The sequence below is a fragment of the Oncorhynchus nerka genome, linkage group LG13 (assembly GCF_034236695.1).
Source record: "Oncorhynchus nerka isolate Pitt River linkage group LG13, Oner_Uvic_2.0, whole genome shotgun sequence".
NCBI lineage: Eukaryota > Metazoa > Chordata > Actinopteri > Salmoniformes > Salmonidae > Oncorhynchus > Oncorhynchus nerka.
The window spans coordinates 82,958,497-82,979,443 of NC_088408.1; the positions used below are offsets into that span (position 1 = coordinate 82,958,497).

Genomic DNA, 20,947 nt, shown 5'->3' on the forward strand with positions numbered 1-20,947 from the left:
TGTTTTTATTAATGTACAATAACATCCTTACCTCGAAGTGGTGAATGACATTTGTGGGCACTTACACTAAAATCTTTATAGTGTTTTGCTTTGAAACCTTTTTTCTTTTCTGTGTACTGGAATTTTTAATGGTAGCACTCTTGTCATCAAGTGTTCAGAAAAAAAACACAATCAATCTGGAAAAACATGGTTCTTTTTTTCTGTGCATTCCACTTAGCATGTCAGATGCAACCAATCAGATTCAAGTAGAAATACATTTAACCAACCTTGAGAAACATTTTATTGAACCACAATACTTGATAGCACACACACAGTTTGCATTCCTTCTTCTGTTTTTCTCAACCCGTCATTTTACAAGACACATACCATAAATTAACCGGTAGACTTTTGACCATATTTACAGAAGACTGTCATTTCACATTTTTCCTATATTGAAAGGACATAGGGGAAATAAAGTTAAACATTTCAATGCATAACAAAATAATAAAAAACAATCACAGAATTGAGGGTACATACAGCATTACTCCGTCTAAATCTATTTTAATCTAATTGTTTTCATTTGGAACACTAAATCAGAAGTACATTTGGAGTAATCTCTATAACCCTGCAACCAGTACGGGTACAAAAGCTAAAAGTTGAGGCCAAAATAATATGTATACAGGTACTATGTACATATAATATCAAATGTGAAATTTGGGCTTTAGTTAAGTGGGGTAAATTATTAGGAATCAAGAGTGAAATTCAATCCTATAACGCAACAATGGTTTGATGAGACTTGGAAAAGACCACAGTGTGAAAACGTATGTGACAAATACTGAATAGCTCAAATGGTTGACTTATACGCCACTACAAAGCTTCAGTGATTGGATAGAACACAAATATTTGTAGACTCCTCATCAGATGGTCAGACATGGTAATGCCTCAGATGTTGTGCAGTTTGTGCACGTATAAATCACATCATGAAACTTATAGCCTAGATTTAAGCTTTCATATAGATAACATAGCAACAACCCATTTCCTTTGCTTCAACAGTTCAGTGCTCTAACCTTTACAACAAAATAAAAACCTACACCAGCCACATGCCAACCACGCCCCTGGTCCACATCACAAATCTTTCACAACTACTCCTCTAGTTATCCCACGATGAGAGATGAAAGACTGATGAAAGACTAAAGCTGGATTTAAATTGCGGAAACAGCAGACAAGCGAATAATTGCTATCTATGGCGTGTGCAAGCATAAAGTGATACCCCGTCAGGTGACATGATTCTCTAAGAGAATCGGAGATAAAGGCCTCTGACACGTGGTCAGACTGCTCTGACCTGTAATTCACATTTAAGCGATGATACTTAGTTGTCCCGCATCTCCGCAACGCAAACCCACCTTAAAGGGATACTTTGTGATTTTGCAATAAGGCCATTTATCTACTTCCGCAGAGTCAGATATACTTGTGGATACCATTTTTATGTCTGTGTCCAGTATGGAGGAAGTCAGAGGTAGTTTCGCGAGCCAATGCTAACATGCTAGTAGATAACCATAGACTTCCAGTCATTGCGCTAATGCTAGTTAGCACTGGCTCGAAGAACTACCTCTGACTTCCTCCATACTGGACACAGAGACATAAAAATGGTATCCTCGAGTTCATCTGACTCTGAGGAAGTGAATAAAGGGCCTCATTGCCAAAATCTCGAAGTATGCCTTTGAAAGGTCTTCAACCCATGCTCTCTGGTCTCAGTAGAAGGTACACCAGTTGCTGTTGTCACTGGGCATGAGGCCTCCGGTGATGAGGAGGATGAGGTCCACGAACCACCAGATGCCAAGGCCTCCTAGGGTCAGTAGCTTGCCCACGGCTGTGCCTGTATGCCCCAGGCAGAACCTGTCCACTCCAAAGCAACCCAGGAAGAACGAGTACAGCAGGGTGGTGATGAAATAGTGGCCAGTGTACCTGAAATTACAACAAGGCAGAGAGGAGAGGTGTCAATAACTGGAAGAAAAGACCAGGGGAGCCAATTAAAATAATTCTGATTAGATGGGATACAGCTTATGTCAGAATTGACCAAAATTTACTTTACGTATCAGGTTAGGAAAAAGTACACAGCAGGTAAGGATAATTAATATAGTGGGTTATGATAATTTGATACGGTTAGGAAAGGGGTTAGGGTTAGCTAAAATGCCCCCCAAAAAACAACTGTCAATTTGACATAAGCGGTATCCCATCCAGCCATGGGCCATTAAAAGTAACGTAACATGATGTAAAGGAATGTGTCCTATTGGTTTGTAAATACTGCTCTCTAGTGGTAAATCCATGTTAGCTTCCAAAACCATTTAAATTTCCAAGTCCAGGACAGGTAAGTATATATATATAGTATTGACCTCCAAGCAGGTATTTCAAACCTGTTGAATGCTAGTGAAGTCGGGCATGGTGTCTATCTGTACCGTAAACTGGAAATGACTATTATCATCATATAACAACAATCAATGATGCATGAGCTTGTCAGAAACTGCAGAGTCAAGTACAGTAGCTAGATTCTCCCTTACTTGATGCAGGGCTCATTCCCTCTCAGGAACTCCCTGGGTCCAGCACATTCAATGTCATCCAGTGCCGTGCAGATGACTGGTGTGTGATTCACATCTTTGTGTACCTGCCCCCCAAACTAAATAAAGGTGGTGATTTAGTAAAACGACAGACGAGATGACACAATAAAGTATACACATGAAATAACAAGGATCTGACATGAATGTTCAACTACGCCCGTAATCTATCTGTTTATAACTAGTTATCAAATTATGATAATGTAAGGCCACAGAGCAGGGTGGGGGGCCTATCCACTACGGTTTGACATACCTTCCAACAACCGTGTCCCATTTCCAGAATGGCAGTGGAGTTCTGTGCATGGTCCACTGGATCTTGACAGTGGATGAACTCCTCTGGTCTTCACATGCACAGAAAAAGTTGAAATTACGTATTTATTCTGTGTATTTTGTGTAGCACGTGAAGAACTGTATATGGGCGTTTAGAAAACAGGCAGGATGGACAGGGCCCTGAGCCCCTCCGAAAAATAAAAGCAAGGGGGTGACACACATCAATTTTGAGAGGGCAGTCTCTGAAAGCAAATTGATGTTGCACTGCTGTTATTGAAACACAAATCAAATACTTACAGATAGCTGCAGAGGACAACTGGTGACGGAGGCCTGTATTCATACAGTTCAGTATAATTCACGCGTTCAACTGGTATGATGTGATACGTCGTCACGTTATCTTGTGGCTGCTCACTGGCACTGAATGCAGCTGTTGTTGCCCTCTGTCCGGGTGAGTCTGATGAATTCTGGGAGTATATTCCTTCCAAACATTGCAAAAGCAACACTGACAGTAGCAAGAGAACTTGCCCGCACATCAGTATGTAATTAAGTGAAATCCTAGCCATCTTCTCAACTTTGGTTGAACTGCGGCTATGTTATAGCTAGCTAGCGTGCTAGATTGTTGGCTACATTAGATTGGAAAAATCGTCCGTTAGAAAGCAATGAGTAGCTTGCTGGCTAGCTAACAAGCTAACAGAACGAAGATAATATCTGATCGCAATCTAACAGTTTCCTGTCGAATAGGCTGGCTAATACAGATTCAATTTATTAGTGTTTCACATCATACCGATATATGAGTAGCGTATTTCAAAGATGAGAACAATGAAAAGTCTCGTTGTTTTGTTATTTCCTCCAGCTGGGGTGAAACAGGATGTGACCCGAATCTTATAATTTTTCTACTTTTTTTACGGCAGTGAACTCTAACGCAACTCAATGCCAATGCCGCCATCTATTGTGGTGGAGTGAGACATGCATGAGCGTGTGCGCTCCAAAATGCAAGAAGCCTACCTTTGTACCTTTAAAATATTTCCTGAAGTAAGACGTTCCAAATTAGACAAATAAACATTTTAGAAATCAAATATATCTATATGTGTATATGCCTATATCAGAACAACCTCTACACACTAAAACATGTGGGTTCCTCAAGGGTTCTTTGGGAAGGGTGGTGGTTCTATGTGGAACCATACTGACCCTTTGAGCCCTTTAATGGTTATTCACAGTTCAAAAAAGGGTTATTTCCTAATTTAGTGATAATTCAAATGTAGGGGCAGTGGCTCATTATAATATTTTGGGGCGTGGTTTGTGCACAGCTCTTTTTGTGCAGCCATCAGTGAGTGTCATTCCTGTTTCTCTAATCTGTTGTGTTATGCTTTTTCATGTTACATATGATTATGGCCAGTGATGGTGTTTTGTGAAAGACTTATGTATGGCCTTGTTGAGGATGGTTGAATAAATCAGTAGTTCTCAATTTTCTCCTCACGGATCCCCAGCTGTTCCAGAGATAGCACATCTGATTCAACTTATTAATAAACATAATAATGAAACCTATGGGATTTTAACAATACAATGTAGCTATTACTGTGTGATCCCCCGCTCTTGCAGCCGATGTGAGTAAGACCTTTAAACAGGTCAACATTCACAAGGCCGCAGAGCCAGACGGATTACCAGGACGTGTACTCCAAGTATGCGCTGACCAACTGGCAAGTGTCATCACTGACATTTTCAACCTCTCCCTGTCTGAGTCTGTAATACCAACATGTTTCAAGCAGCCACCATAGTCCCTGTGCCCAACTTGCAGGCTTGTTTTCGAGTTGCTGTGCGTTTTGTTGCCAACCTATTTTGCTACCTGACAACTTTACGGTTTTCACTTTTTAATTACCGTTCATATATTTATTTATTTTTTCCTCAACTTTTTCACTCCGGACGCTTTATCTGGACACGATTCGTCAGGACCTCCAACAGCCGAAGATAAGTAGTAACATTAACATGATGCCTTCTAATTGCAGTCGCTGTGCTCGCCTTACGGCGAGGATAGCTGTGCTACAAGCCCAGCTTCAGACGCAATCGTTAGGCAAGGGTAATTTCAGTGTAGGAAAGGATGAAACAGCGTCTGTGCCACCAGTAAGTACAGATGGTAGTATAAATCCCCTGGCACAGTCCCCGCAGCCGGACAACTTTCTCACGGTTTCTGGAAGGAAATGCTGTCGCTCATTCAGCCGACAGAAACTTTCAACCGGTTTTCCCCATTAAGCAGCAGGTCGGAGTCAGAGGCCGAGTCTTCTCTGGTCTCTACTCCTCCCGTTACGGGGTCTGAGACGCCGAAGCTTCCCACCATTAGCTCTGACAAATTGAAAACTCTAGTCATTGGCGACTCCATTACCCGCAGTATTAGACTTAAAACGAATCATCCAGCGATCATACACTGTTTACCAGGGGGCAGGGCTACCGACGTTAAGGCTAATCTGAAGATGGTGCTGGCTAAAGCTAAAACTGGCTAGTGTAGAGAGTATAGAGATATTGTTATCCACGTCGGCACCAACGATGTTAGGATGAAACAGTCAGAGATCACCAAGCGCAACATAGCTTCTACGTGCATATCAGCTAGAAAGATGTGTCGGCATCGAGTAATTGTCTCTGGCCCCCTCCCAGTTAGGGGGAGTGATGAGCTCTACAGCAGAGTCTCACAACTCAATCGCTGGTTGAAAACTGTTTTCTGCCCCTCCCAAAAGATAGAATTTGTAGATAATTGGCCCTCTTTCTGGGACTCACCCACAAACAGGACCAAGCCTGACCTGCTGAGGAGTGACGGACTCCATCCTAGCTGGAGGGGTGCTCTCATCTTATCTACCAACATAGACAGGGCTCTAACTCCTCTAGCTCCACAATGAAATAGGGTGCAGGCCAGGCAGCAGGCTGTTAGCCAGCCTGCAGCATAGTGGAGTCTGCCACTAGCACAGTCAGTGTAGTCAGCTCAGCTATCACCATTGAGACCGTGTCTGTGCCTCGACCTAGGTTGGGCAAAACTAAACATGGCGGTGTTCGCCTTAGCAATCTCCCTAGGATAAAGACCACCTCCATTCCTGTCATTACTGAAAGAGATCATGATACCTCACATCTCAAAATAGGGCTACTTTATGTTAGATCCCTTACTTCAAAGGCAATTATAGTCAATGAACTAATCACTGATCATAATCTTGATGTGATTGGCCTGACTGAAACATGGCTTAAGCCTGATGAATTTACTGTTTTAAATGAGACCTCACCTCCTGGCTACACTAGTGACCATATCCCCTGTGCATCCCGCAAAGGCGGAGGTGTTGCTAACATTTACGATAGCAAATTTCAATTTACAAAAAAAAAAATGACGTTTTCGTCTTTTGAGCTTCTAGTCATGAAATCTATGCAGCCTACTCAATCACTTTTTATAGCTACTGTTTACAGGCCTCCTGGGCCATATACAGCGTTTCTCACTGAGTTCCCTGAATTCCTATCGGAACTTGTAGTCATAGCAGATGATATTCTAATCTTTGGTGACTTTAATATTCACATGGAAAAGTCCACAGACCCACTCCAAAAGGCTTTCGGAGCCATCATCGACTCAGTGGGTTTTGTCCAACATGTCTCTGGACCCACTCACTGTCACAGTCATACGCTGGACCTAGTTTTGTCCCATGGAATAAATGTTGTGGATCTTAATGTCTTTCCTCATAATCCTGGACTATCGGACCACCATTTTATTACGTTTGCAATTGCAACAAATAATCTGCTCAGACCCCAACCAAGGAGCATCAAAAGTCGTGCTATAAATTCACTGACAACACAAAGACTCCTTCATGCCCTTCCAGACTCCCTCTGCCTACCCAAGGACGCCAGAGGACAAAAATCAGTTAACCACCTAACTGAGGATCTCAATTTAACCTTGCGCAATATCCTAGATGCAGTTGCACCCCTAAAAACTAAAAACATTTCTCATAAGAAACTAGCTCCCTGGTACACAGAAAATACCCGAGCTCTGAAGCAAGCTTCCAGAAAATTGGAACGGAAATGGCGCCACACCAAACTGGAAGTCTTCCGACTAGCTTGGAAAGACGGTACCGTGCAGTACCGAAGAGTCCTTACTGCTGCTCGATCATCCTATTTTTCTAACTTAATTGAGGAAAATAAGAACAATCCGAAATTCCTTTTTGATACTGTCGCAAAGCTAACTAAAAAGCAGCATTCCCCAAAAGAGGATGACTTTCACTTTAGCAGTGATAAATTCATGAACTTCTTTGAGGAAAAGATTATGATTATTAGAAAGCAAATTACGGACTCCTCTTTAAACCTGCGTATTCCTCCAAACCTCAGTTTTCCTGAGTCTGCACAACTCTGCCAGGACCTAGGATCAAGAGAGACGCTCAAGTCTTTTAGTACTATATCTCTTGACACAATGATGAAAATAATCATGGCCTCTAAACCTTCAAGCTGCATACTGGACCCTATTCCAACTAAACTACTGAAAGAGCTGCTTCCTGTGCTTGGCCCTCCTATGTTGAACATAATAAACGGCTCTCTATCCACTGGATGTGTACCAAACTCACTAAAAGTGGCAGTAATAAAGCCTCTCTTGAAAAAGCCAAACCTTGACCCAGAAAATATAAAAAACTATCGGCCTATATCGAATCTTCCAGTCCACTCAAAAATTTTAGAGAAGGCTGTTGCGCAGCAACTCACTGCCTTCCTGAAGACAAACAATGTATACGAAATGCTTCAGTCTGGTTTTAGACCCGATCATAGCACTGAGACTGCACTTGTGAAGGTGGTAAATGACATTTTAATGGCATCGGACCGAGGCTCTGCATCTGTCCTCGTGCTCCTAGACCTTAGTGCTGCTTTTGATACCATCGATCACCACATTCTTTTGGAGAGATTGGAAACCCAAATTGGTCTACACGGACATGTTCTGGCCTGGTTTAGATCTTATCTGTCGGAAAGATATCAGTTTGTCTCTGTGAATGGTTTGTCCTCTGACAAATCAACTGTAAATTTCGGTGTTCCTCAAGGTTCTGTTTTAGGACCACTATTGTTTTCACTATATATTTTACCTCTTGGGGATGTTATTCGAAAACATAATGTTAACTTTCACTGCTATGCGGATGACACACAGCTGTACATTTCAATGAAACATGGTGAAGCCCCAAAATTGCCCTCGCTAGAAGCATGTGTTTCAGACATAAGGAAGTGGATGGCTGCAAACTTTCTACTATTAAACTCGGACAAAACAGAGATGCTTGTTCTAGGTCCCAAGAAACAAAGAGATCTTCTGTTGAATCTGACAATTAATCTTAATGGTTGTACAGTCGTCTCAAATAAAACTGTGAAGGACCTCGGCGTTACTCTGGACCCTGATCTCTCTTTTGAAGAACATATCAAGACCATTTCGAGGACAGCTTTTTTCCATCTACGTAACATTGCAAAAATCAGAAACTTTCTGTCCAAAACTGATGCAGAAAAATTAATCCTTGCTTTTGTCACTTCTAGGTTAGACTACTGCAATGCTCTACTTTCCGGCTACCCGGATAAAGCACTAAATAAACTTCAGTTAGTGCTAAATACGGCTGCTAGAATCCTGACTAGAACCAAACAATTTGATCATATTACTCCAGTGCTAGCCTCTCTACACTGGCTTCCTGTCAAGGCAAGGGCTGATTTCAAGGTTTTACTGCTAACCTACAAAGCATTACATGGGCTTGCTCCTACCTATCTCTCTGATTTGGTCCTGCTGTACATACCTACACGTACGCTACGGTCACAAGACGCAGGCCTCCTAATTGTCCCTAGAATTTCTAAGCAAACAGCTGGAGGCAGGGCTTTCTCCTATAGAGCTCCATTTTTATGGAACGGTCTGCCTACCCATGTCAGAGACGCAAACTCGGTCTCAACCTTTAAGTCTTTACTGAAGACTCATCTCTTCAGTGGGTCATATGATTGAGTGTAGTCTGGCCCAGGAGTGGGAAGGTGAACGGAAAGGCTCTGGAGCAAAGAACCGCCCTTGCTGTCTCTGCCTGGCCGGTTCCCCTCTTTCCACTGGGATTCTCTGCCTCTAACCCTATTACAGGGGTTGAGTCACTGGCTTACTGGGGCTCTCTCATGCCGTCCCTGGAGGGGGTGCGTCACCTGAGTGGGTTGATTCACTGTTGTGGTCATCCTGTCTGGCTTGGCGCCCCCCCTTGGGTTGTGCCGTGGCGGAGATCTTTGTGGGCTATACTCAGCCTTGTCTCAGGATGGTAAGTTGGTGGTTGAAGTTATCCCTCTAGTGGTGTGGGGGCTGTGCTTTGGCAAAGTCGGTGAGGTTATATCCTTCCTGTTTGGCCCTGTCCGGGGGTGTCCTCGGATGGGGCCACAGTGTCTCCTGACCCCTCCTGTCTCAGCCTCCAGTATTTATGCTGCATTAGTTTATGTGTCGGGGGGCTAGGGTCAGTTTGTTATATCTGGAGTACTTCTCCTGTCCTATTCGCTGTCCTGTGTGAATCTAAGTGTGCGTTCTCTAATTTTCTCCTTCTCTCTTTCTTTCTCTCTCTCGGAGGACCTGAGCCCTAGGACCATGCCCCAGGACTACCTGACATGATGACTCCTTGCTGTCCCCAGTCCACCTGGCCATGCTGCTGCTCCAGTTTCAACTGACCTGAGCCCTAGGACCATGCCCCAGGACTACCTGACATGATGACTCCTTGCTGTCCCCAGTCCACCTGGCCATGCTGCTGCTCCAGTTTCAACTGTTCTGCCTTACTATTATTCGACCATGCTGGTCATTTATGAACATTTGAACATCTTGGCCATGTTCTGTTATAATCTCCACCCGGCACAGCCAGAAGAGGAATGGCCACCCCACATAGCCTGGTTCCTCTCTAGGTTTCTTCCTAGGTTTTGGCCTTTCTAGGGAGTTTTTCCTAGCCACCGTGCTTCTACACCTGCATTGCTTGCTGTTTGGGGTTTTAGGCTGGGTTTCTGTACAGCACTTTGAGATATCAGCTGATGTACGAAGGGCTATATAAATAAATTTGATTTGATTTTGATTTTCCCAAGAACACTAAGGTAACCTGCCTAAATGACTACTGACCCATAGCACTCACGTCTGAAGCCATGAAATGCTTTGAAAGGCTGGTCATGGCTCCATCAACACCATTATCCCAGGAACTCTAGACCCACTCCAATTTGTATACCGCCCCAGCAGATCCACAGATGATGTAATCTCGATTGCACTCCACACTGCCCTTTCACACACGGACAAAAGTAACGCCTATGTGAGAATGCTATTCATTGACCACAGCTCAGCATTCAACACCATAGTGCCCTCAAAGCTCATCACTAAGCTAAGGACCCTGCGACTAAACACCTCCCTCTGCAACTGGATCCTGGACTACCTGACGGGCTGCCCCCAGGTGGTAAGGTTAGGTAACAACACATCCACCACACTGATCCTCAACACGGGGGCCACTCAGGGGTGCTTTTCATTCCCCCCCTGTACTCCCTGTTCACTCATGACTGCACGGCCAGGCACGACTCCAACACCATCATTAAGTTTGCCAATGACACAACAGTGGTAGGCCTGATCACTGGTAACAATGAGACAGCCTATAGGGAGGAGGTTAGAAACCTGACCGTGTGGTACAAGGACAACAACCTCTCCCTCAACGTGATCAAGACAAAGGAGATGATTGTGGACTACGGGAAAAGGAGGACTGAGCAAGCCCCAATTCTCATTGACGGGGCTCTAGTGCAGCAGGTTGAGAGCTTCAAGTTCCTTGGCGTCCACATCACCAACAAACTAACATGGTCCAAGCACACCAAGACAGTCGTGAAGAGGGCAAGATAAAACCTATTCCCCCTCAGGAGACTGAAAAGATTTGGCATGGGTCCTCAGATCCTGAAAAGGTTCTACAGCTGCACCATCAAGAGCATCCTGACTGGTTGCATCACTGCCTGGTATGGCAACTGCTCGGCCTCCGACCACAAGGCACTACAGGGGATAGTTTGTACGGCCCAGTGCATCACTGGGGCCAAGCTTCCTGCCATCCAGGACCTCCATACCAGACGGTCAGAGGAAGGCCCTAAAAATTGTCAAAGACTCCAGCCACCCTAGTCATAGACTGTTCTCTCTGCTACTGCATGGCAAACGGTACTGGAGCGCCAAGTTTAGGTCCAAGAGGCTTCTAAACAGCTTCTACCCCCAAGACTCCTGAACACCTAATCAAATGGCTACCCAGACTATTCACATTGCCCCCTCCCCCTTCTATGCTGCTGCTACTCTCTGTTATCATCTATGCATCATCACTTTAATAACTCTACCTACATGTACATATTACCTCAATTACCTCGACTCTCCGGTGCCCCCGTACATTGACTCTGTATCGGTACCCCCCTGTATATAGCATTTCTATTGTTATTTTACTGCTGCTCTTTAATTATTTGTTATTTTTATCTTTTACTTTTTTTTGTATTTTCTTAAAACTACATTGTTGGTTAAAGGACTTGTAAGTAAGCATTTCACTGTAAGGTCTACACCTGTTGTATTCAGCGCATGTGACAAATAAAATGTTATCTGTTTTGATTAAAACAGAATAAAAAAAACCTGTATGGTTCTCCATAAAGGTTCTATAAAGAACCATAAAAAACGTGTCATAGTCCCAAAAAGGGTTGTAAAAACCTTTTGTTGGTAGTATATAGATCTTTAGGAAAGGGTTTTTTATAGCAGAGTTTCCCAAACTCGATCCTGCCCACATTTAAATCAGCTGTTTAGTGCTAGGGTAAAAACCAAAACGTGCACCCAGCAGTGGCGGAAAAGGTACCCAATTGTCATAGAGTAAAAGTATAGATTCGTTAATAACAAGTTACTCATGTAAAAGTCACACAGTAAAATACTATTTGAGTAAAAGTCTAAAAGTATTTGGTTTTAAATATACTTAATTATCAACAATACATTTAATTGCTAAAATATACTTAAGTATCAAAAGTAAAAGTATAAATAATTTCAAATTCCTTATATTAAGCGGCACCATGTTCTTATTTTAAAATGTACGCATAGCCAGGAGCACACTCCGAAACTCAGACATTATTTACAAAATATGCATTTGTGTTTAGTGAGTCCGCCAGACCATAGGCTGTAGGGATGACCACGTGTTCTCTTGATAAGCGCGTGAATTTTCAAATGATCCTGTTCTGCTCAGCGTTCAAACTGCAAGGAGTACTTTAGATTGTCAGGGAAAATGTATGGAGTAAAAATACAATATTTTCTTTAAGAATGTAGTGAAGTAAAAGTAAACGTTGTCAAAAATATAAATAGTAAAGTAAAATACAGATACTCTAAAAAACTACTTAAGTAGTACTTTAAAGTATTCTTACTTAAGTACTTTACACCACTGGCACCCAGGGGGGGATATTAACAATACAATGTAGCTATTAAACCAGAATTTTAAAAAATCCAGTATGGTTCTTTAAAGAACCTTTTGAGATTGAGAAAGGTTATTTATGAAGCCATTTTCCATAAATGTTCTATAAAGACCAATTAAAAAGTGCCATAGTCCCAAAACGGGTTGTAAAACCTTTTGTTGGTAGTATATAGAACTTTAGGAAATGTTTTTTTTTATAGCAGAGTTTCCCAAACTCGGCCCTGCCCACATTTAAATCAGCTGTGTAGTGCTAGGGTAGTGATGTTTCCCAGGATCGAGTTTGGGAAACCCTGCCTTTTAGCACCATACTGGTTCCATTTAGAACCTTATGAGCCCGGCTCTTTATAGAATCTTCAATAAAAGGTTCCATATAGCAGCAAAAGGGTTCCGCTATGGTTACAGGCCAAATGACCCTTATTTGGCACTATATATGACCATTTGTTTAAAGAGATAACGGAACGATAAATATTTTTTATAGGTATTCAAATGAAAGTAGCCAACATTGGGATAAACAAATTAAATAATTTAGCAAAGTAGGTATCATTTTGAAGTGTTCAAAACGTACAAAGTACGGATGTAGCCAATTAATGTATAACTTTTTTCGTTTTAAATCATATGAAATTTTTAAAACATAAAATGCATAGATATGAACATCCATTCAAAAACTTCCGCAATCATTAAAACATAAATAGACCATTAAACAGAATACTTTTATTTCGTTGAACATTATTTTGTGGAGTTCATAAAACACATTTAAGTGCAGTTATTCAAATTAACAATCATGCAAAGAGCTATAGGCCTATGTCTGTTAAACCAATAATTGGTTGTAATAATTTATAGGTATACAAGATTCTCCCCAAAAATATTGTGACAATTGTTTTGGATCTACAAAAACATGTAATGGTTATTTTGACAATATTGTCTTCATAAAATATTGAAACTGCAAATTATATTGGTAGTTGACACACCACTTTTTCAATGTTTAACAAGTCAGCAAAAACATTCCTCCATAAAAATGTGAATGAATAGAAAACGAATTTCTCCAATTTCTCAAAGACTTCTAAACCGAAATAAATCATATTTACATTTGAATCTACACTCGTTCTTTGGTTGGAAAATATAGAGGTTCAAAACTGTTTCTGTAGAAGTAATTGGCTGAGTGAAAACATTGGAGATTTATAGCAGATAAACTTCAGTGCCACCAACAAACACATTACAGTAACAACACACAAGCGCAACCATATCCCACAGACGTAAACAATGTTATACATTCTGCATTATGATACTTTTTTAAATGCCTTTTGGTTTGATATCAAACACTTCAATCTTCATTCAAATGCAATAAAGAAAAATCTCATAATTTTGATCAGTTTGTTAGATGTATTTCCTAGGAAGATAAATCTCTGTCTAGGAGTCTATGCCGCTGACCAACTGTTACATACATTGAAGCTGATCCATGCCACCCTTGCTGGATACGCTTTTTGCCGGTGGCGCACAATAACCAAGTGGCAAGGAATTGATGTTGACCTCTGATGTAGGCCTACAGTCCAATCTGGCAGCAATCGGACCCTTTCCAAAAATGTTACAATTCACGTCTCTATCAGTCATAAAATGAATAGATTTCAGTGGTGTCGAACAGTTGTCTGGTACGCTATTGGGAATGGAGTAGGGTCTGAACCGGGTTCGAGGGCGCACTGGGGTCGATGCTGTGGTGGACTGAGGAGCCGCTGCTGCCAAATAGGAGTAGGGGTAGGGAAAAATACCACCAATTGGAGAAACGGTGAGGCCCTGCATGGGAAATAAAGAAAGAGCGGTTAGAGCTAGCAAAGTTGACTGTTATTTTCATAATAAAGACTTAAATTAGCCTACTTAATTTACGTGCGTCATGTGCACACATATAAAGGCAGCCTATTGAGTATCGTTACCAAATGAATAAATGACTGGCATACCTGTGATGCCATAGCATGCTGCTGAAAGTTCACGGGCACACATATAAAGGCAGCCTATTGAGTATCGTTACTAAATGAATAAATGACTGGCATACCTGTGATGCCATAGCATGCTGCTGAAAGTTCACGGGTAATCCTGACGTTCCTGACACTCTTTGTAAAGAAGATGCCAGGATACCAGCCGTGCCCATGGCGCACACTCCGCCAGATGACACAGCTGCCAGCCTGTGACCCATGGTTGCTACACTGGAGAAAGTTCTCCCCTGCATGTTGACTTGGGCAGCGGGGTGTAGGAGACGGTGTGCGACACCCAAGGGGTTGATGATATATCTTGTTAAATCCGGTGGATAAGAATAGCAGTGAATAAAATTACTGCATTCTAGGCCTGTGATGTGAGCTCTTTGGTCCGTTTCCACCGTTAGAGGCTGGAATGACTCCGTTGCATTCGGCTCCTCTGCTCTAAAGCAACGTGTCCTACCGCCAGTTATGGCATTTATATGGTCCTGTTTTGGATTATCTGGGTCTGTTTCGGCGCCGAATGAGTCCACTAAAGCCCTGTCCGTTTTGCAGTGCGCTGTGATAATATTTGGACCAGGTTTCAGTTTCTCTGTGGCAGTTGAGATTTTTCGCAAGTCTTGTCCAACGTAATGCCCATCCTTGCTTTCTTGACTGCTTTCGCTTGCACTTTCGCAGACATCTAACATGATTATAAAAAGCCACTGTTGTTTGTAAACTGAGAACAAGTTGAGGCTAAACAATTCTTATAGTAAGAATTAAAGCAACATTTTTAGCTATTCATTTCGTTATCATTTCGTTATCATACAAACCGGATGATTTTGAGTTTCCTGCGCTTTTCAGTGGAGCCTCATCCAAAGAGTTACAAGAGATTTCATTGTCTTCTTGCATTCGTGTCTCATTGGATTTTTGTGAATTAATCCTCAGTTGTTTCCTACTCAAAAAATAACACATTTCAGTTTTGACAATTAAGAGTTTCTAAAATTATTTATTATATTAATTTACGTTTGTCGTTTTTTTTGTCTCACCTTTTTTCTCTTCTCCCATTGCCAGTGTCACGGAATCCTTTTGCGAAAGGATTGTTATCAATTTTCAGTTGTGTAATCTGAAAATATAGAAATCACTGTAATGACTGTAATGTTTATAAATATTAGACCAGTAATTTATCACATTTTAACACTAATAATCAGAGTATCTTACGCTAATTACAGGGATAGCTCAGGAATAGTTTCAAACAAAATATTTTTTTCCACAAGAAGTTCGTAAAGGTTTTATAAGCAGTTAGTTAACCTTGTTGAAATATTGCACATTTAGAACGATACATTTGACAACATAAAATCTACATTTCATTGCTTGCCAGATATTGAGCCTTGGGTAACTAATCTGCAATAGAGTAGGCTATTTAGCAATAAGTCAGTAATTAATTTAGGCCACAACATAAACTCATTACAAACTCTTTATGGGTAATTTATGTCATGCGTTTAATTCCCATTTTCCAGAGGTCTACCAATACGAAAAATATAATGATATTCTGAAACTTTCTTTATAAAATTACGAAGGGCCTACCTTATCGTTTTGATATGCAGTTACAGCGATGAATTCTGTCTCAGAAAAGACATAGGTCATGAACGTGCTATATGGCAGTTGTAGGATATCGTTGGCCCTCACAACGTGAAACCTAACCTGGTATTTGTGCATTGAGTTAAGTATCGTCTGCAATTGGAGACAAAATACATTTTAAAGAATACATTAGGCCTAGTCATCAACTGGAACTTTACGCAGTTCAATACAAAATAGTATATTTCAGTTATATTGTAGCTAATGTAACAATACATTAAATGAGTCAAACTACACATGCAAATACTAAATTATTAACACAAAACGCGTATTTGGAACGTACAAACCCATGCTTGTCCAATATGTTGTTTGTCAATTTTAGTTTGTGAAAATTGACCACTTTTGACATCCATTGCTCGCCAGAAGCGGGACTGTCTGGGTGTATGTACATCCTCTTTGGCATTTCAGGATCTGCCTTTCCTGCTACCATCCAATGTGAGTTGTGAAACTTGTACCTGCACTCGTCGGCCGCCACAATATCCATCAGCAAAATATATTTTGCCATTTTGTTCAAGCCAGTACATCTGGCTTTGAACGCTGGAAACATGCGCCTGGAGTAAAGGGAACACACATCGATTTCAAATCATCCTACAGTCCTCTAAATTAAAAACGATCAACGTTATAGTCTACATGGTTATTGATGATATGTCATAACATTTACCTTCCTGATTTTGTTATGACCATTTCAGTGCCGAATTTGTGGAATTGTGTCCAAAGTTCCCTCGCCTCCAAGTTAACCTTTGGATCACCCTCGTTGGCATCCTCTGTCCCCCCCGTTTTAGGAGGCCTGAGCTTGGCAGACTGGGTGGCAGCATGGTGTTCCAGCGAGGATAAGCGGAGGATCGTTTCGGCATTGCCTAGATCCAGCGTGGGGTGCCTTTGCGCAACAGGCAAGGGAAGAGACCTGTGGGAAGTTAGTGCAATGACAGGGAAAAACGGAGGTTGTCGGGCCAGCATTGTGTCGAAGGTGATATCCGAAGCAGTGTTTGGTAAAAACGGTTGGAATGCCATACAACTGGATCTCTCATTCAAAAATAATTCAGCCTCTTTATTTCAAGTTGTGTCAAGGTATAGGACAACCGATGTCTTCCTTCGTTTCTTAAATACACACGTTTGATATTTGGGCGAGGCTATATCTAGTCTGTGAAAATTTTCTCAAGTTTATTTCAAGCTGGTATTTCGTTGCCATTTCATCGTAATGAAATTTAAAAGTGACTATTATCAGAACAAAAAAGTAGCATGGGTCTAGCCCTATAGCCAACTATTTCGAATTTCAGTGCAGCCAATTTTATTTGTCACGTTTGTGTAGAAATTAAATCCGGAGAAATGTTAGCGGTTGATTGCATTCCATAATATTTCATTGCAATCAATTATCTTCTATTCTTATTCACGAGTTCCAGAAAAAAAATCTGTGATAGAGGCAATATCCCATCAAAGACCCGCGTGCGCCTGGCTCATGGTCTTCCTTCCGAACTATGCTAATATGTTGCACCGTCCGAGCAAGAGTTGATTGGCTCTTTGACACCTTGGACCAGTCGTATATTCCATTATGGGTGTGTTTTTACGGGTCAGGTGGCGAGTTCAGTAAGCAATATTGTAACCTCGGGTGTTGGGTCGACATGCGATCCTGTCTCTGCCACCTCACTGGTGATCAAAAGACAACTTTCAAGAGCCATATAGTCGAACGGAGTGTTAGTGAGCAATCAAGGATTTAGTGCGCATAATTGCAGCAAGGAGCTGTCCACGTGTGTGTGGTGCTGAAATCCACATCTCAACAATAATTTGACTGAGTAGGCTTATGGTCTGATCCACATTGCCTTGCTGAGATGAAAAACAACATATGCTACATCTAAGAAAATCAGTGATTGGGGCGGCAGGAAGCTAGGTGGTTAAGAGCGTTGGGCCAAATAACCGATATGTCGCTGGATTGATTCCACGAGCCGACTAGGTGAAACATCTGTCGATGTGGTCTTGAGCAAGGCACTTAACCCGAATTTCTCCTGTAATCACTCTGGATAGGTGCGTCTGCTAACTAAATAAACATTATTATAATAATAGGTAAATGTGGTATGCAAACATAGTAGACAGTAGCATACAGTATGTTTCACATCGCAATCAATAAATACAAATGTATCCTAAATCAGTGTGGTTATCCAGATTATCAGATAAAATGCTGGAGAATGTCTGATTATTAACGTGTTTAGGCATTTAGGCTAATCCATTAACTATAAGCATGACTTTCGTTTTGAATGATTAGAATCATAAAGATATTTCATTATGACAGTTTAGGGCATACTTGACAACTATTATCCACTATAGGCAACTTTTTAAGAATTAATTTTACACAATTGGCATTTGATCAAAATGCTTGGCTACAATTCAAAACCAGTCTCATCATCAAGTAGCCTATGTTTATTTATTTCTCAAATCAAATGTTCAGACAGTGATCATTTTAACAAATATTTCTGACTGCCAACTCTTATTTCAAAGTCAATAACTCTGTCTACCTTGTCCTCTGTCACTTTTTTAAAGTGTTTCAATAGACATTTTTCATTTTATAGACCAAGACCACATTTAACTGCTGCACAATCAAGAAAATACCAGTGACCATCCTATATACTGGCATTCCTATTAAAACACATTCCCTTGTGCTTCAATCTTCCCACAACATTCCTGTGCCCCATGGTTTCCTGGACCCACACTGTGACAGCCTTGTGACATGAGAACCATGCTGCATGGGGACAGTCTGCGCCCAGGGCCTCTGCTCTGCACAGCTAGAAGGTCTGCCAGCGATTGTCCAGGCTGGATTAGTCTCTGGATTTAGTTACAGACCTTTTTATTGCTCAATGGTCCATGGCAGGCTAGGAACGTACCAGTAAAAACCCTTCAGTGAGTGAGAGCGGCAGGTTCGTGACACAAAGTCTCAGACACGTGTTAAACCTCCAGTGTCATTAGTTTGCTTTCACCAAGGCTGGCTATGTCAATTTCCTTTCTGCAATTTTGCGTGAATTGATACAAGATTTATGCTACTACTTATGCTACTACATTATAGATTTCTTTCATCTTTAAAATGCAAGTAAGGCGGACACTGTATACAGCACAGTGCTGTAGAGCTGACACAGTGATCCAGTGAACAAAACCAAGGGATCACTATGACAAACCAACTGATGTTTGACCCTTCTGATACCCAGGGACTTGCTATGAATTCAGGAGATACAACAACATGTGACCTATGATAAAATCCTGAGCTAGGCATGCGTCTAATTCTGGGGTTACACTAGATATGTAGCAGCACCGGAACTGATGATGACCCAATCTTTTTCTGGCAGGAGAGGAAGGGGAAAACCCTGCCTGTCCATCAGCAAACTTCAAAGGCTCAGTGAGTAATCTGAAACAGGCCACAGAGAATGAGAGCAAACAAGACGCCTGGCTGTTATTTGTAGGCTTGGCCACAAGCTGAAACCTGTCACGGGATAAACCGCAGAGTTCTATTGGGACACTGCCCAGCGACATCCTCTCCCTGCAAAACGTCTACATTATGCCCCTGTTAGGACATGAAGGACATAAGGGGTCCAGACTCTGGGACACCACTTGCTTTGGGAAACACTTGCCCAGAAGTAGATTTTAGCCTTGTTGTCACCCAACACTAACTATCATCAACACAGACTGCACTGGTATCACTGTATGGTGGAAACAGTGTACACATGCTGTACAGTCCCAGGGAGTATCCAAAATGGAGACACCCCCACCCCTGGTTCAAACCGTGCAAGTTTTTTTGTCGTCAGGGCCCAATTCATCTCTCATGGACAGATCTACGTAAATATAACTGGTATCGTAGAATCTGTCGGGAAGGAATGGGATGCGTGTGATTTACTCTCTAGTCATTTAGCAGATGCTCTTATCCAGAACGACTTACAGTTGGGATAACGAGCAGCAGTAGTTCCGGTGTTTGGGTTTCTCGTCACTGGTTATTTGGACAAATCATGATTTCGTAGGTGTCAAATGTCCCCTCCCTTTCCAAATTTCGGCCCGTTCGGCCCTTAACTTTCAAAGAGATAGGGTGGAGCTCCTCATTCTGGTTCCACTACTAGTTCTATCATCTCTTTATCTCTTCTCATGTATGGGCACAAGAATTTAATCCAGCATCTGACCAATTACATGATACTTTAGTTGTGGATTAACTGAGATAAGGGCCCAATGTACCACCCTCTACTGGAGGTCCCCTGACCTCTTGGGCACTGGGAGCATGAAGAGCATCCTTATCACTGTTCAAATAACAGGAAGCAAAGATGTTATGGTGACAGGCATCGTCCCTCTCCTATGCACCAAAGTGACTTCAACATTCATCTGATATCTTAGTCTTATAGAGTGAGCTTGTCAGAGGAGTGGGTTGGTTATTAGGTGACACACCACACCACACTCAAAGTCTGAACAAATAGTACCACAGTCTACACTGGAATTGACTGTTTGCGGATTCAGAATTACATTCTGTACAATGCAAATCAATCATCTTGCCAAATTATTTTATTAAATTATTGTTCAGGTAGGAATACATTTCCTTGGCAAATATTAAAGGTCCAATGCAGCCGTTTTTCTCAAATAATTTCTGGGTAACAATTAAGTACATTACTGTGATTAAACATTAAAAAAATGGTCAAAAATAAACAAAAATCACTTCTAGTAAAGAGCAACTTCTCAAGTAAAATTGTTGATAGGACTGTCAGAGAGTTGTCTGAGTGTGGAGGGCAAAACTGAAAACTAGCTGTTATTGACAGAGCGGTTTGGAAATCTCTTTCTTATTGGTCTAATAACTAATTTACCACCTGGTGATGTTACCAGGCTGGCCAAAACTACATCCCACCAAAAACAGGTTGAAATTACAGGCCGTCTTTTTAATCAGCTCTTACACTAAAAGGTCATTACTTATCATAAGTTTCACAATTTCACAGTATTATTCCAACCTCATAGTGTGGTCAGTTTATTAGGTACACTATCCGTTCACAAAAATGTCTCGATCCTAAAGACAGTGCGTCATGTGGCCATGGCTTGCTGTATAAAGCAGGGTGACAGGCATCGATGC

General features: G+C 41.6%; 2 protein-coding genes across 2 annotated transcripts; both read right to left on the reverse strand.

Moving 5' to 3' along the window:
* Positions 1-262: 262 nt before the first annotated feature.
* LOC115140267 (TM2 domain-containing protein 2-like) lies at positions 263-3,745 on the reverse strand. Its single transcript, XM_029678538.2, has 4 exons — positions 3,159-3,745; positions 2,845-2,932; positions 2,538-2,653; positions 263-1,944 (listed from the first exon to the last, which is right to left on the reverse strand). The coding sequence occupies exons 1-4, from the start codon at positions 3,422-3,424 to the stop codon at positions 1,731-1,733; spliced, it is 684 nt and encodes a 227-aa protein (XP_029534398.1). The 5' UTR covers positions 3,425-3,745; the 3' UTR covers positions 263-1,730.
* A 9,245-nt stretch (positions 3,746-12,990) lies between these two features.
* LOC115140693 (T-box transcription factor TBX3-like) lies at positions 12,991-16,878 on the reverse strand. Its single transcript, XM_065026765.1, has 8 exons — positions 16,529-16,878; positions 16,151-16,418; positions 15,817-15,963; positions 15,279-15,355; positions 15,063-15,184; positions 14,671-14,932; positions 14,331-14,607; positions 12,991-14,074 (listed from the first exon to the last, which is right to left on the reverse strand). The coding sequence occupies exons 1-8, from the start codon at positions 16,876-16,878 to the stop codon at positions 13,721-13,723; spliced, it is 1,857 nt and encodes a 618-aa protein (XP_064882837.1). The 3' UTR covers positions 12,991-13,720.
* Positions 16,879-20,947: the final 4,069 nt, after the last annotated feature.